Raw genomic sequence first — 17,099 nt, 5'->3', positions numbered from 1 at the left:
ATAAAAGAGAGACTCAACAGAAACGGTGGAATTCGGCAAGATGCAATAATCTTCTAATTTCTCATGCTGTCTTGACTTTGTGACCTGATATGCTTTTGAAGGTTACATCAAGGAAATGGTATTCGAGAAAGTACTATTTACAGCTTTCTGGATACCCTGGAAAGCAAGACCAGGTAAAACATATTTTAAATGTATTTTGGAGAACTGTATAAACACTCGATGTGTTATAGGGCACCTAAGCTTTTTAATAGTTACTCTTAGTCTGTGGTACTGTATCAGTTACATGTTGAATGTTAATAATCCCTGCCAGCCAACATGAAAAATGACCTACAAAATTCTCTTCATATTTTGTTTCGGGATTGCATTCATTTCCGATGCCATCCTAGTTAATTTGTATCAAATATATTTGCTATTGGTGTCAGTGTCTTTATTACGCTACGACTTTGCATCTTGCCTACTTATGTTTTATTGTTAATAAATAAAGTGATGTCATTTCAATTTTGTCTGCAATCCTCAGAAAATACCAACAAATGGAATTTAAATATTGTGCCTTGATAGGAATAATATAAATGTATCGAAATAACATTAAAAAGGCACATTACAATTATATTTCTGCTTCCGAAATTCATAACGTTTACCAATTCCTGTTGTTTCAGGTTCGGGCAAAACCTTCAAATAATGAGGACTTCATTGAAGACATTGTAAAAGTCATTAATGGCAGGTACAAAGGCCAGTCAGGTAAGTTCTACAACTGTAAGGTGCAAGGACCTAGACTGTACATTTGAAACATGGTTTAAGTGAAACTCCAGTAGGGATTCTGGCATTTGTGTTTGGTAAAAGAAGAAAGTACTGCAAATCATTGATTGCTTTCAATAGAATAGCTGTGCACCTGTAAAGTCACACAATGCAGTGCTCATGACCTTAGATTATAAGACAAGTGACAACAAAAATTGCATAAAAATGACATCGCATAACATAAACGTTAACATCATCAGTGGCATCAAGTCACAGGGTCAGCTTGCTTTGTCCTAGAGAGCTCCATGTTTTAAAGGTGCACACAAGGCAAATATTTTGTCAGAAATCAGTAGCCTACTGTTCAGAGATGCTCTGCATTATGGGATGAAGCTCGCTGCTCTTCTGAATTGGCAGTGTGCACTTTTCCTTCTGAAGAGCCTGCTACATATCTGGTCAACATGTCCGGTATATTTTTTCTATAGCTAAGACAGAAAATAAAAAGGATTGTTGTAGGTATGACATTTTAATTTCTAGTTCTAAATTGATTGTTTAAAAAATGCAGTTAGTGTTCTTAAATATGCTTGAGGAGAAAAGAGTAATATATGCTGAAATCAAACATAACAGCAGACATATTCAGTGTTTATGAATCAAATAAAAATGCCTGTGATGGAGCAGAAGGATGAAATGCTCACCCTAACAACCCGTAGATGATTCTAGGTCTTTTTTGGGTTTCTTGTGGAGCCCATCTTTCCGCTATCTAGTCAAAACACGGTTTCTGAAACCATGGAGAAGATTTTGAATTTTTTGTGGCTAAAAAGTCTTGGTGTGCTCAGTAATAAAATGTCTCCCTATTGTGTTGTCATAAAAATTAGGTTTGACCAGTCTAGAGCATTTACCATCCACACTAATTTAAAGATTTCTTCTCTACTGGTCCTAAAAACCCAAGTAATCTGGAGAAGTTGCTTATTAAATACATTGTTAAATTGGGTGGAAAGGTCCATTGTAATCAATTGTACCTTCTACCAAGAAAGCACTGAACCGTTCCCAATCTGTTGTTCACAGCTCATTCTTTCCTTATAAGGTATTGGGTGCCACCCATAAGCATTCTTGTGGCCAGTGTGACTGTTGGTGGATGGGCCCAAAAAGGTCTGAAGGAGGCAATGACCTCCTCAACATATTTAGAGGATCCGGATGTCAACAGAATACAGTGTTGAAGGAATAGACTGGCAATAAGCATAATAGGCTTGCTTTGGCTGCCGTCCGTGTGAATGTACAAATTAATACTTGCTGGGTCTTAAGCATAGCGCAGGTTACATGAATGTACTTTTCTTCTCATTCCAAGAATGTGGTAGCAGTTATTCTATAAAATGTTTGTTTCCTAAAAATTAATATATAAACGCATGGAATGAGAATCATTAAAGGAAATGAGTCACTTCTTCCTGTGTGCTAGTAACTAGCCACAGGTTTATACCAACAAAACATATTTGATATTAATTTTACCCTGCCAAATGAATGTAGTTTTGCAAAAGTTTGGAAAGTGCATGCTTTGGCGTTATGCAAGGCGTAGATTGCCTTTTTTAAACATTTTCTCAAAAATATGTTAACACCTGTCCTTAGGGGCTTTTTTCCTAACAGGGCATCATTATTTTGTTGAGATTTCTTTGCTGATGTGTGATTTATCATTACATGTTTGCCACGTCGCTGTTACAAAATATAGTGCATGATTACTACCTTTGAGTGTTTTTTCTACAATTCACTTGATGACTAAAAAGCACATTTTTAAACATTAAGTTAAAACCATTAGCAAGGAAATTATAGCATTGATTATCACCATGTTGAGTTTGGATTTAAAAGTTAAAAGGTTATGTGGTTTCCGTTTCCTATGGTGAAAAATAGCTTGTTTGACATAAAAAGAAACTATATACAGATCTGAAATTCATAATCATTTCTTTTAATTTATACTCTGAAATAGGTGAGAGCACATCAAGAGGAATCAGGTACTTCTGTTGCAATGCAAGCTCTGCCATGAAGGGCTCCTAAGCCCCGCTGACCTTGCCATCCCCTCTGCAAATTTAAAAGACGAGTAGCACACTGGCTACTTATCGTTCTGAAACAAACAACTCTGGCTGACAGACTATGGGCCAGTGTGTCCTACCACCCTCTGACAGGGTGTCAGAAGGGACATGACACCAGGGCCGGTATTTGTCAGAAGGGTCATGACACCAGGGCCGGTATTTGTTGTACATGGTCGCTAGGGTACATCTGTAGGACATCATCCCACACCAACTTAAATTTAATCACACTGAAGAGCATTCCCAGAAGTCAGTTACACCCAATGACCAGACCAGCAGACATTACACTAAATCGCCTTTCATGGATTCAGGCTGGGAATCTTCTACACAACATATGTGAGCTAAAGATTCTAAATTGAACTGTGCTTTGCAGAATGCATTGTGGGCCAGTTTTGTCAAATGTATTTACTCAATTATTTGCTCAAATGGAGTGTTTGTAGTTTGTGGCAGCTTTGCATTCTAATGAGCATGTAAAACTGTATATTTAGTCTCCCATTTGTATTGGGAAAAAATGGTTCAGTTGCCAGATCCTGGCTGATTTGCTAGATGTGTTCCTTCGTTTCACTTTGCAAAGACCCAAACATTATGAGTATGCCTCCTATGAGAACTCCATCTTTGTTGTCTTTTTCTATTTTGATTTGCTTCATAGGTGCCATAGTCTTCTCAGAATGTGAGTGGCTCTTAAGCACAGGAACCTTATGTTAATGGCCAGTATAAGTAAGGTTTAAAATGGTAATGGATTCATGCATTATATGGCGAGTATTATCAGAAAAGAGAGAAATTGAGTAATTGTCTTCAAGTTGTTCACATTACAAGTGGCTTTCAGACAACAATGCAGCGTGAAAGGCCAAATCATATTCCTCAGCTGGGGGCAGTAAGTCCATTATATTTGTTACAGTGCTCTGTTGCTTTTCCAGCTAGGTTTGTGCTTCATATGGATATTGCACCCCCATATGTTGGAACAAGAACTTCAGCCTTTCTAGCATTTTTGTTGCTAGTTCTTATTAGGCTGCCCCATTAGTTTTTTTCTGGGATAATATATGATTTATACATTTATGTGACCAGGGCTACTCATTTCTCTTAACCCGATAGAATGGTTTTCGTTTTGAGGATTCAGAGATGGCACACTCCTGAGGAGCTTGTTGCAGGCTTCTGTGAATCCTTACCACCCTGCCTTTCCCTTAACCATGATGTTAGTGGCAAGTTGTTCAAAGGTTGCTGCAGCCATCTAACAAAAACTTTAAGGGCTTGATTAAAAAAAGGTAATACAGCTCTAGATGCAAAGAGAAAAATTATAACAATTTACACAATTCCAGGTGGATGTGTGTATTACCTGTAACGCTTGGAAATTGTGTACATTATCAGGGTATTCAAATACTTTTCAGGGATAAGCCTTTAGTTCTTAACTCTACCTATTCAGACTTTCCACATTAATAAAAATCTTTGTGCCAGAGTGTAGATAATTGGTTATGTTTCATCAAAACGTCTTATTAAACTTTTCTATACATGGAAACGTTTTTTGTATGTCCGTTTTAAAGTACAGATAAACATCGAAAAGGCATTACAATTATTTGTGAATACCCTCTATGTTATGTCTCAGTCGGTGCTCAGCTCATTTATTTATATAGATCGCTTACCTAAGAAAACCTACTGGTTGTCACAGCTGTGAAGAACCCTGCACCCTTTGGCACTTCCACATTCATAACCTATATCTCTGCCTACAGTTATATCAGTCTTGCCTTTAAGATTCTGGTTTTAGTTTTGAGTGTAGAAATTTCCGCCTTTAACATATGAAGTCTGACTTGTAAAAGATTAAAACTTCACATGCCAATTTGATCTTGATTCACAAATGGAAGATTGGCAAAACTATGTGCTCTAGAAGGCTGTCCTTCCCCCGCCTTACAGGCCAAATTACAGTGAAAAGCTCAGCGATTTTAAAAGAAGGAAGCTACAGCCATTGGTATTGCCTTGCCTTATGTGAAAACAAGAGTGAATTGCATAAATGTAAAACAATGTTGTGTGATAATCTGGTTGTTAAGGCTTTTACTCACACCCAAAGACAATACTTTCTTTATTGAAATTGTAATAATTTAGTTCAAATTCAGCATAGTTCTATATTGAAACTGTTTTTAAATGTATTAAGCCCGCTATTGTCAATTTACACTCTCTTTGCAGGCATCATCTACTGCTTTTCTCAGAAAGACTCTGAACAAATAACCATGAGTTTACAGAAGCTGGGAATCAAAGCAGGTGCTTACCATGCAAACATGGAATCTACAGATAAGAGCAGAGTCCACAAACTATGGACAACCAATGACATTCAGGTTGTGATTTTATATTTTTGTACACAAAAACTATGCATAAAATTTATAGATGTGATTGATAATGGGTTTCTGTTTGGTTATTTCTTGTAGGTAGTGGTAGCAACAGTTGCGTTTGGCATGGGAATCGACAAAGCCGATGTTCGATTTGTAATTCATCATTCAATGAGCAAATCAATGGAGAATTATTACCAAGAAAGCGGGCGTGCTGGTAGGTGTACTTTACCGCAAACACTAGGGCCACCTAACATTCCCAACGGAGACTGGGTATAGACTAACTATAAAACAATAGACTCCAGAAGAATAACTTAAATATACTCTGAATTGAGTTGGTATAAAAATCCAACCGATACCTAATTAAACAAATCTAACTTACATATAATAAGACGTATCACAAAAATAAATTATGAAAATGTTTTAATATATATATTTCCTGCCTGTTTGTATCAATTAAGTTCCAGCTATTACATCACCACTTGTAGGTCTAAAATCCTGTGGCAACCCCTGTTAATTTGATAACATATCCAATAGTGCATTTGAAATTAAGTGTATTTCAATTATAGGTAACCAGTATTAAACATTAACGAAGATTAAGCAGCATTCATTGTTTAGATATGTTGTTCTCAATCCAGGTGCTGCATCACACAGGGCCTACAATTTCCAATATGTGTGAAAAGATCCAATATTACACAGTTGAAAACTGATTCCTCCCGCATCCTAACCAAAGCGTTTGGAAACATACTTGTCTTTATGTTAATAAGTCCAGTCAGATCCCTATTCACTAAGTCACGTCCAATCATGAAAAAACGATGCCACACAACCCAACAGTAAGCGAAAACTGCAAAGAGGTTAAGGACAAAATCATGCTATAAAAATCTATATATCAAATATTCCAACAACACCAATATGGTACTGCATAAGACCCTCAATTATTACATATCTAGGATCACAACCCTGTGGTCATCTTTAACAACTTGCAAGCCTTGTTTCGTCTCCAGCTACTGTTGCTATTATATTACCAATCCAACAAATGTTACAATGGAATCTCCATGTGTGCTACATAAAGCATAAAAATAACAGTGAAACTAATCCCTCAAAAAGATCATCCCTCACAGGGCCATAGTCAAAGATATCATACAAGAGTGTCGCACAAAGTTATAGTTCCTGAAACAACATGCACCCAGCAAAAACGATTCACTCTAGACTCCGCACTTAAATGCTCTTAAATACTCTGCCTGCCAAATATGTTTAGGAACTGTTAATATTGGAAGAAGGCACCAAAACTACCTGAAATTCAAATTCAGAAACTTGCTGTTCTACATATATCAATACCTGATCTTCTGTCTCAAAAGCTGTTACAACAGCTTCAAGTTAAATTGTTAATGCTTATCACTCATATCCCGTACAGAATCAAATTTTTATTAATCCAAAAAAATAAAAGTATGAACCAACAAAAGATAAAAACAAACTTGCTACTGGGAATCGAGCCCCAGTACGTCATCATTGCTAGACATAGTCCAAATCCCTTATAACTGCTCACCTTTACCAAAGCACACTGATATTGTTCAAAAGATGAAAAGTGAGCTAAATTAACCCCCTAACAAAAATGCCAAGACAATCCCTCTGCTGGGAATTGAACCCCTGTGCGACATCAATGCTGGAAACCGCTGTGATACCCACCACGTTGAGACCACCAATCTATGTACCACAATAAGTAAAAAAAAAAAAAAAAAAAAGGATTAGAACGACATCTTTTTTTCAAGACTCTTTGTCTTCTAAACTTCCTACTATACGCAGTGTGATAACAAACCTGTTATTTTTCAACTCTCCAGATAACAGTAGACGCCACACAATGTATTAATTGTTAATAGAAAACAACCACAATATCTTCTACATACAGGATACGTCCGATGACCACCACGTTGACAAATGTCCTTAGTTAGCCACTCAGTAAACCTAAGTCATAAAAAAATATAAAGAAAGAAGAACATTCCAGTAATAATTGCCTTTGTTATAACCATACTCTTTTAATGTATGAGAAATGAACAAATTACATACAGCAAATCCGAACACTTAAGATAACAACTCCATTATGTTAGAATTTGGGTCTCTAATTGGCAAAGGTATGCACACTGTCGAAATAGTGACCACAATCTTAGTCAGGGTAAGCCGCAACACAACATAAGTTATCCTGTGCTCAGCCTATGGTAGCTTGGCACACAGCAGGCAGGCTTTACTTAGAAGGCAATGTGTAAAGTATTTGTGCAGTAACTCATGCAGTAACACAGTGAAAACACCACAAAAAGCACTCCACATCAGTTTAGAAAAATAGATATTATTTATCTGAATAAAACAACACCAAAGTGACAAAGATCCAATCTGCCCAAGTGAAGATATCACTTTTTAGAGGTTTAAGTATGTCTTAATCCATATGAATCAATGGATGTATATCTTTAGCAAAAAGTACCTGGGATGCATCAAAAATAAAGACGCTGTGGGCCACAGAGGAGGTGAGATGTCAGAAAGTAAAGTGATGCATCAACCTTTCCGGTGCGGCGGAGGTGATGCATCGATTCTTTCCTTGCAAGAAGGGTGATGCATCAGTTTTTGGCCACGCAGCCTCAGTTCCTTACTGCGGTGTGGCGATGGTGACAAATTGACGCCCAGGGACGATGCATGAAAAGTCCAGATATGCTGTGATGATTGAACCATGGTGAAACCGGCGCTCCATCAATTCTGTAGGCACTGCAGCGATTCTTCAGCTGCATTGATTCTGCAGGTGTTGCATTGATTTATCCGGTGCAGTGGATTAACTCTAGGTGAAATCTTTGATGGCCCTGAGAATTCCTAACAGAAGGCAAGCTGACAAGCCCTTGGAGATTACTTGGGGTGGGAAGGCAAAGTCCTTCCAGCTGAGTGAGGGAGCAGCAGGCAGCAGGGCAATAAGCAGACGAGCAGTCCTTCCAGAAAAGCAGTCCAGCTGAGTCCTTTGGGCTGCACTGCAGTCCTTCTGACAGAGTCCAGTTGTAGGTCTGATTTAGGGGGGAGGGGGGACGCAGACCCAGTTTATATCCCCAAACGTGCTTTTGAAGTGGGAGAGTCTTCAAAGAGTGGTTTTAAAGTGCACCGGTTCCCCCTTATAACCCAGTCCTGTCTGCCAGGGGATCTGTGGGGAATTATCAGTCCTTTGTGTGGTGTCAGGCCACTATCCTTTGAAGTGTAAGTAAGAGCCCCTCCACCCTTCCTGCCCAGGAAGACCCATTAGAATGCAGATGTGGCTGAGTGTCTTGTGTATATGGCTGTCTGGATGGATTGTACAAGGGGAGCTGTCAAACAGCACAGACCAGATGTGGATTGGAGACAGACTGTTAGGCACAGAGAGTAGTAAGTGCAGAGAAATGCCTACTTTCTAAAAGTGCATTTCTGAAATAGTAATGTTAAATTCAACTTCACTAGTAAGCAGGATATCTCACTACCATTTCAACCATACCAAGCATGACAATGCCACTCCTTTCAGATCAGAAATAACCACCTAATACTATATAAGGGAATTTCCAATGCTGGCCTATGAGAGAAGCAGGCATCGCAATATTGAAAAATGATTTGGGAGTTTCTCAGTACCAGGACATGTAAAATTTACAAGTACATGTCCTGCCTTTTACTTGCACAGCACCCTGCCCTATGGGCTACCTCGGGCCTACCTTAGGGGTGACATATATGTAGAAAAAGGGCAGTTTAAGGCTTGGCAAGTAGTTTTAAATGCCAAGTCGAAGTGGCAGTGAAACTGCACTCACAGGCCTTGCAATGGCAGGCCTGAGACATGTTTAAGGGGTTATTTACTTGGGTGGTACAATCAGTGCTGCAGGCACACTAGTAGCGTTTAATTTAGAGGCTCTGGGCACATGTAGTGCATTTATTAGTGACTTGCAAGTAAATTAATAATGCCAATTGGGTCTGAGCCAATGTTAACATGTTTTAGGGAGAGAAGACATGCACTTTAGCACTGGCTAGTAGAGGTAAAGTGCCCAGACTCCTGAGGCCAACAAAAATGAGGTCATAAAAAGAGGCGGAGGAAGACAAAAGGTTTGGGGTGATCCTTCAGAGAGGGCCATTACCACACATTCCATACCTCGACCTTGAGCCTTTTCCAGGGCTTTACCCAAAACCGTAATATAAACACAACATCTAACCACAACTCTAATACTCCTATCATGTAATCTATGAAACCATTCAACAATTACCATTGTGCAACATATTCATGTATTGCTCTAATTACTTCAGGAGAGATCCATAACTTCTGCTTTATTCAGAATAAGTACATGCACTTTCTAAGCTGAGATAGAAAAACTGATAAGAGCACACCCTCAAAGTAGGGTATTAAGTTCTCCATCCACATTCAAATCAAGAGGTACCATATTCACTGTATCTGTCCAGAATATCATCCTGGCGCTTATTTTCTTCTCAAGATCACCACCACGTCTTTCACGCTCAATGTGTTCTCAACCCAAAAAAACAAAGCTTATTAAATTCAGATAGGGAATGTTTTATAGAGAAACTAATCTGAGCACATCTTAAAAGTAGGGTATGAAGTTCTCTATCCAAATTCAAACCAAGAGATACCGTAATCAGTTTATGTATCCAGTATGTCTCCCTGGCCTTGACCTTCTTATAAACACCACCAAGTTCTCTACCCAGAATACAGTCTGATAAGTTCAGATATGGTTTGTTCTTTATGAAAGTGAGTAGCTATAGAATATTTAGATTCATTATTTTTGATTGCCCTCACATGTTCCTTTCATCTTTCCTTCAATCTATGTGTTGTCGAACCAACATACTATTTTTTACAAACACATGTTGCAATATAAACAAAATTCGATGTATTGCAATTAATAAAAATGTTTATCCCACAGTCACATTTGCAAGTTACATCAGTGAAGGTTTTTACATTATCAGTAACAAATTATGACATGCATATTTAGAGCATTTATAGCAACACTTAGGTTTGTCCGTTAGCCAACTGGAACCAACAGATTCTTTTGCACTGGTGTAAGTGTATTACTAGGACTGAGAATGTTCCTCAGAGTAAGTGCTTTCTAATATGTGATAAGTGGTTTTGCTGATAATTTTTTTTTTTAATTTCTGCATCAAAAGAGAGGATCATCCAGTGTTTTAGCAGACTCTTGCAAATTACATTGTTCCACTCACTATAAGTAGTAATGAACCTAATGTCATCAATCTTCTTTCTCATTCTACACATCTTATTTTGCAATAGTTCATCTCTGCTGATCTTAGTAGCACATTGTCTAGCTTGGTTGACTTTTTACCTGATAATCCCTCTGCAAAATCTTCTGATTATCACTATTTCTTGTATCTCATAGTCGCACTTCAAGCTACAGTTCCTTTTTGTAGAAGCTTCCGTATGGGATATGATTATTGATATGTTTACACAAACGACCAGAACTTGGATGTAGGACAGAGTTTTTAGATGTAAGTTTCCTAAATAATCTTGACACCAGTTGACGATCCCAAATAAGCAATTCAAGATCTAAAACATAGATTAGTGTTATTGTATTCTAAACTAAAAGTAACATTGAATCTGTAGTTATTAAGCTATTAATGAAAAGCCTTCAGATCCACCACAGAACCTTTCCAGATCATAAATATGTAATCTATATAATGACCCCACTACACCACTTTATCTGAATCCTCCCAGGGACCAGCCCAGGCATGCTCCCTCTCATACAGACCATTGAAGAGATTTGCATAAGGGGACCCCATAGCCGTACTTTTCAAATGATGATAAAGTTGGTCATGATAGTAAAAATGATTAGATAACACAAACTCTGATAAATACAAAATCATGAATGAATGTTGTAAATAACTGGCTGACTTCGTAAATATAAAATATCTTACTTCCTCCAGGCCTAGCTCATGTTTGATATTAGTATATAAACTGTTAACATCCATAATCACTAACAGATGTTCGGAGTCCCATAATACATCTCTAATCTTTCTATTAAAAAAAAAAACCTTTAGTATCTTTAATGTACGAAAGTAATGTGCTGATAAAAGGTGCTCTGAAAATATCTACATAACTCTGATATTTGTTCCGTATCAGAACCTATGTCAGATATAAAAGGCCACCCAGGAGGAATCCTGCCTCCTTCGTACACTTTAGGTAGAAAGTAAATGATAGGGGTCAACGGATGAGACACATTCAAGTAAACTCCTCAGTATCTAACAGTTGGCGGTCTAAGTACATCTTCAGTTTAGTTTTCAATGCCTTAGTATATATATCCAGTACTGTGTCACACCCCCCCCCTCGTAATTTAAACAGTTGCTAAGTTGTCTAATGGCTTCAAAATTATAATCACAAAAGTTCATCACTACCACATTTCCTCTCTTATCAGCTTGTCTAATAATGATCGATTTGTCAGGCCTAAAATCAAATAGTGCCTTTCTTTCACTTTTATTCAAATTATGAGCAACATCACATTCATGATTGGTTTCTGTATCATTCAAAGCTAGACTCTGAAACATCAGTCACATTTTTGTTTTGTACAGCGGATACATTTCGATTTCTCTTTCAACCCTCTCTTAATAGTATGGTCTGAGTCAATATTCAGTTCCTGTGCAAGATCTTCCATATCACATTCTTCATTTTTCTCTAAGCTTAACAAAATAGATATATCTTACAACTGTTGAATAGCCTTACATATAGAAACATGTTTCATCTTAGAAGGCTTGTTGGGAATTGTTTTTAAAGTTTCTTTGTAAATCTCAACAAATCTGCTTTTCATGATGAATCATCCCATCTATGTGTCTGAGCAATACAAGCTGTCTGCCTTGTTCTCATCAAAATCACCCACTGTTAGAAAAATGTGGATCCTAAGACCCCTAGAGATGGTCTTGCAGACTCTGTAGCCATTCAAGACCGAAATGTCAACAGTACATCCTCTCTGACTTCTGTCATCCGACTTCGATCATTTGCAGCTAAACTTTCAATCTTTAATGGACTACGGTCAGAAAGGCTGTGATGTGTTTGGTGGATATACCAATCCCCATTAATAACCAGCAAATATGCAACAAATTAATGTTTGTGATTATTATGGGTTGGCTGTGCTCTTTATAGTTTTGCATTTTGGACCCTGATTGAACATGGATGGATTGCATATGTTATGTGTAAGTACTGGTACTCATCGCTGTAGAATTGTATACATATAAAAGCAAAATGTTTTCATATTTTAATTTGTGGAATTCATTATTATATGTATGTCTTATTTGTTTGATTCAATATAGTTGTATTTCTCTGCTAACTCAATTCAGAGTATACATAAATTGCTCCTTCTGTAGGTGTACATTGACATTTTTAAGGCCTAAAAATATGAAAACAAGAAAGGACTAAACCTTTCATTCTAATCTTAAATACAGCAGTAAGGTAAACCAATTCATGTCCCTTACTATCCCTCTAAAGTATTTTTTGTTGAGGTGCCATTTTGCCCTAAAATTCTTTTTATAGGTTTCAAGATTTACTTTATGTTGAATTGGGGGTTGCACAGAATTAATCAAGAATATTAAATACACTTTTCAAGGGTGAATGCTGAGCCACTGGGATTAGAGCTGCTCCTACTTCCAGGCTCCTTGTTGGTCTGCAGACAACAAATAAATGTACTTGGGTTAGGTCTCAGGTTAGCTCTCAGGTCAGGGCTTTTAAGATTCTTTGTAACTGCTCTTGGCACTGAGCGCATAGAGAACATGCAGCTTCCCTCTGTTTTAAGCCTCTACTGATACAGCGCAAGCACTGTTGACTTCTGAGATCTTTTTGTTAACTTAACTTGAAAAGGGGGTTTAGAGCCCGCCCATTACTTAATATTGGCTGGCTTGATCATCACTCTTATTTCCCTGCTTCTCCTTGGTAAGCTCGTGCCGGTTTTACTTTCCATTGGTGTGTTTCTCCCATTGATGGAGCAGGGGCCACGTACTGAACAATATCTTTAATGGTGTCCTTCCACTAGTTTTGCTTGGATTGAGGTACTTTTTGTATTGGTGCGTCTCTGTTGTTGCTTGTTTCATTTTGTTGAAGTAGCCTATGAGAGTGCACATTTTCTAGCTCACTTCCTTAACTTTGTAAAATTTCTCCCTTCCCCTATGGCAGGGCTAACGCAGCACACGTTTCTTTTGTTTGGATCTCTGCACCTTCTTTGTCAGGGTTGTTCATATTACTGTTTTTCTGTCAGTCCCAGAGGCTTCCGTGGCTGTTCCACCAAGACCTGGTCATGCATTCTTTAGTTTTTTACCTTTTGCATAGGAATTGACTGCTTGTTTTCTGTCTTCTGTGACAGGCTGGAAGCTGGTTCCCACGTTTTCCAGTGCAGAAGTTACACTGAAATTATCATGGAAGGTTTGTGTATCATGAGATATGCGTCCATTTGAGGTATTTGTATGCCTTCTGAGTCCACTGACTGGATTTTGTGGCTCACATCAGACAGTTCAGTGCACTTTTGTCCTAGAAAATTCATTTTATCCAACAGTAAATTAAAAAACGAACAAAAAAAAACACGCCGTAAGTTTTGACCACATTTGTTTTTGTTACTTTCAACCATGCTGCACCGCAGTCGAGCTGCTGTACAACATGGCAAAAAAATTTACTAAGATGATAAAGCTTGTTTCGGTGAGACCTATTGGCTTTGTTACTTTATTACCTGCCTGTTACCCTCCGTGAAGGGAAAGAGCCTGCCAAGTAAAATACAAGTGTGTGATTTATTGGGTATCCATAGTTACTACCCTTAGATTATTCCTTTCAACAAAATTGTAATTACATTTTGAAAAGGATGTCATTAACTTTGAAGCCATACGCTAAGTATGGCACTGCTTCTTTCCCAGCACAGGAAGGAATAGGATGTCCAGTCCTTCGAATTATAGCACTGCAACACAAGTTAAATTAAACCCCAAGTGAATTGTGAGGCTTTGCTGTAAACTAGGCTATATCTTTTATGATGCTGATGAACCTCACTACTGTAGGCCTTATTCTCTGTGTAGATCTGACTAGTGCATGATGCCTGCATTCTTACAACCAACCCCAAAGTGCCTTTAGGTAGCTATGTTTGCTTCCCAGGCTCCTTTCCTCCCTGCATATGATATATACTTACTCTTTTAGATCAGTGCCAGAACACAGGCCACAGGCAAAAAGAAAAGAGGTCTGATAGTTTCACTTGTGACAACGTTACACCACACTCTCACCTGTTCAGTCCCTCTGCCTCAGCATCTTTTCTTCCTAAGAACATTTGTTTGCTTTTATGCTTTTTGATTCGTTCTACAAGAATTTGCAGAGTCTTCTGCATAACTTCTCCGTTAATAAAGTCTGGTTTTAAAGACCGTAAGACCGGAGGTTCAGTATCCTGCATCTCTCTACCACACACACTCTCTGTGATTGTTAAGTATCTGATTGCAACGTTTTTGCTTCTGATCCAGGTAACGTTTTTAGACTTCGATTGTATTCCTTGAAGGAGTCCTTTAAATCAATAGTTCTAGTAGTTTAGGCCAAATGTACTTAGATAGGATTCACAAAAAGTGGTTCAAATTTTTCCTTACTAACATTATGTCCACCTATGTACTAATAGGTCAATTCACAAAATATTTATTCGCAGTGGATCGCAATTCGACCTACCTCATGTCTATTAGTGTGATAAGTTGCACATTGTAACCCACTATGATTCACTGCCATTCCAGGGCTCAGCAGACATCTTATCGGTGATTGTTTATAAATAAAGCAACCTCTTTTTTTATTTCGAAAAGTAGCCCTTGGTTTGGACCCAACCATATGCAAGTCAGCCTTGACCAATGGGAACAGTCCAGTATAAATAGGTAGGTTTTCCCTGAACCCGAACACAAGCAACCCAGGACCAGATTTGCCCTAGGTAGGGCTCATCAGCCAGATATAGCTTGAGTCCAGTAATACAGTGTGTACAGGACCCACGTCTGGGCATACCTATACCACTTAGGGCGACAAACTAAAATTTACAAAAGAATTATGGATGGAAAGCTTGAATTAATCTCAGCCACTGGTAATCCCTCAGGCCACATCCCAGTGCAATATCTGGCACACTATGCCACCACAATTTGGACCCATCCATATGCAAATTAGTTCTGACCCTTCTTCAATGGGAACAGAGTGGCTCGTCTCTGAACTGGAACACAAGCAACCCAGGACAGGGACACCCCAGTTAGGGGTTAGCCCGGTATAAGTACTAAGTGTTCTTCTTGGTCCCCATCCTAGAATTCTTCTTTCCTGAACCCTGTTTGATCATCTCAGGATTCAGGTATAGGCTCCTAAAGTTCCTAAGTATCTCAAAATTCCACTGGCCCAACTGGCTGCTACCCATGGTATGTGTGTTTGGCTTATTATCATGTGGAAACACTGTGTTGCCGCTTTGGCCTCATCATATGGAATAAACCAAGTGTAGGAAAGTGCCTCTTTTTGACATGTTTAATCCCCCCACTTTTGCCACTGGTACTGACATTTTTAAAGGATGTGCCATGGGTTCCTACTAAACAGGCTCCCAGTGCTCTTTCCCCAACAACAGGCAACATGGTGTACAATTGGCACACTCCTCCACTTACGTAGTTCCCTAGTAAGTGGTCCCTTTGGTACCTAGGGCTTGGGTAGAGGAGAGGGTCTTGACATTTTTAAAGGAGGTGCCACGGGTTCCTACTAAGCAGGCTCCCAGTGCCAGTGCTCTTTTCCCAACGACAAGCAACATGGTGTACAATTGGCACACTCCTCCACTTACGTAGGTCCCTAGTAAGTGGTACCCCTGGTACCTAGGGCCTGGGTAGAGGAGAGGGTCCCTAAGGACTGCAGCACAGATTGAGCCACCCTCAAGGACCCCCCCTAAAAATGTAGATTCTTTATTGGAGAAACAACCCATCCACCAGCACAGCTTTCCTGCATGACCCAACTGCTCCAGACCAATGGAAACATTACAGAGCCTTCATCACTTATAACATTCTACTTTCTCTCTCAAATGGCCAATGTATGCTAACTACAATAAACTGTACTGTTTCAAGATACCACACATCTTCCTATTTTACAAACACATACAAAATCCCATTGCAATAGAATACATGATTATCATCAAAGAGAACTGAAATGAAATGTAAAGAAACAGATTAAGTTCCCGCTATACTATTTTGTGAAACTTGCCACCCTATTAAGATTCCAAATCTTCCCATCTTCCACCTTCACAGCATTGCGGAAAAGTTTAACGATTTTTAATGGACCCATGAACTTTGATTCCCTCTTGGACCACACTGTTTTTTTTTATCAAAACCAAGTCTCCGACATCAAAGTGCACACTTTTTGTACCTTTTTCGAGAATCATAATACAATTTTCTCATTTCAACACTTCTCTTCTCTTTCTCGTTGCCCCCCTCATTAATTTCCACGTTACTTCTTCACTCTTATCCTAATGCAACCATCCAGGAGACAAAATTGTGTTGGGTTTCCTTCCTCTGAATATCTCAAATGGAACCTCCCCAGTAGTTATATGTGGAGAAGATCTATAGGCTTTTAGAAATGTTTTCAAACCTTCCTTCCAACACCTCCCTGCACTCAATTCCTATTGTTGAACCTTACAATAGTACCATTTCCCTTGGGGTGATACAGAGATCACTTTCTGTGAAGAATACCACACGTTCTCAGGAAATTCTGCATCCCCGAAGACACAAACTGGGGGCCATTATCTGTCAAAAAAGTTTGGGGTAGACCCTCCCGATTAAATACTTCACTTAGAAATTCAATAATTCTTCCTGTCTCCATACTACTAACAATACCTATCTCTGCCCATCTGGAAAATTGGTCGATCAATGTTAGAAGAAAGTTAGTCCCACCTTTAGAGTGCACTGGTCCTACTGTGTCAATAGCATCCTTATCCCATAGTCTGGACAGAAAATCTCTAACAACCATAGGTGG

General features: G+C 38.7%; 1 protein-coding gene across 2 annotated transcripts in view; it reads left to right on the top strand.

The window, feature by feature from the left end:
- The window catches only part of RECQL (RecQ like helicase), a 162,671-nt gene that overhangs the window by 73,134 nt on the left and 72,438 nt on the right, over nucleotides 1–17,099 (top strand). For both annotated transcript variants that reach the window (XM_069228534.1, XM_069228532.1), the window contains exons 8-10: nucleotides 657–738; nucleotides 4,983–5,131; nucleotides 5,222–5,339. In XM_069228534.1, coding sequence (XP_069084635.1) covers nucleotides 657–738; nucleotides 4,983–5,131; nucleotides 5,222–5,339 — 349 coding nt within the window. The remainder of the gene's footprint in view (nucleotides 1–656; nucleotides 739–4,982; nucleotides 5,132–5,221; nucleotides 5,340–17,099) is intronic.

Source organism: Pleurodeles waltl, chromosome 4_1, assembly GCF_031143425.1.
Source record: "Pleurodeles waltl isolate 20211129_DDA chromosome 4_1, aPleWal1.hap1.20221129, whole genome shotgun sequence".
Classification (NCBI taxonomy): Eukaryota; Metazoa; Chordata; class Amphibia; order Caudata; family Salamandridae; genus Pleurodeles; species Pleurodeles waltl.
This window is presented reverse-complemented; position numbering and strand designations above follow the sequence as displayed.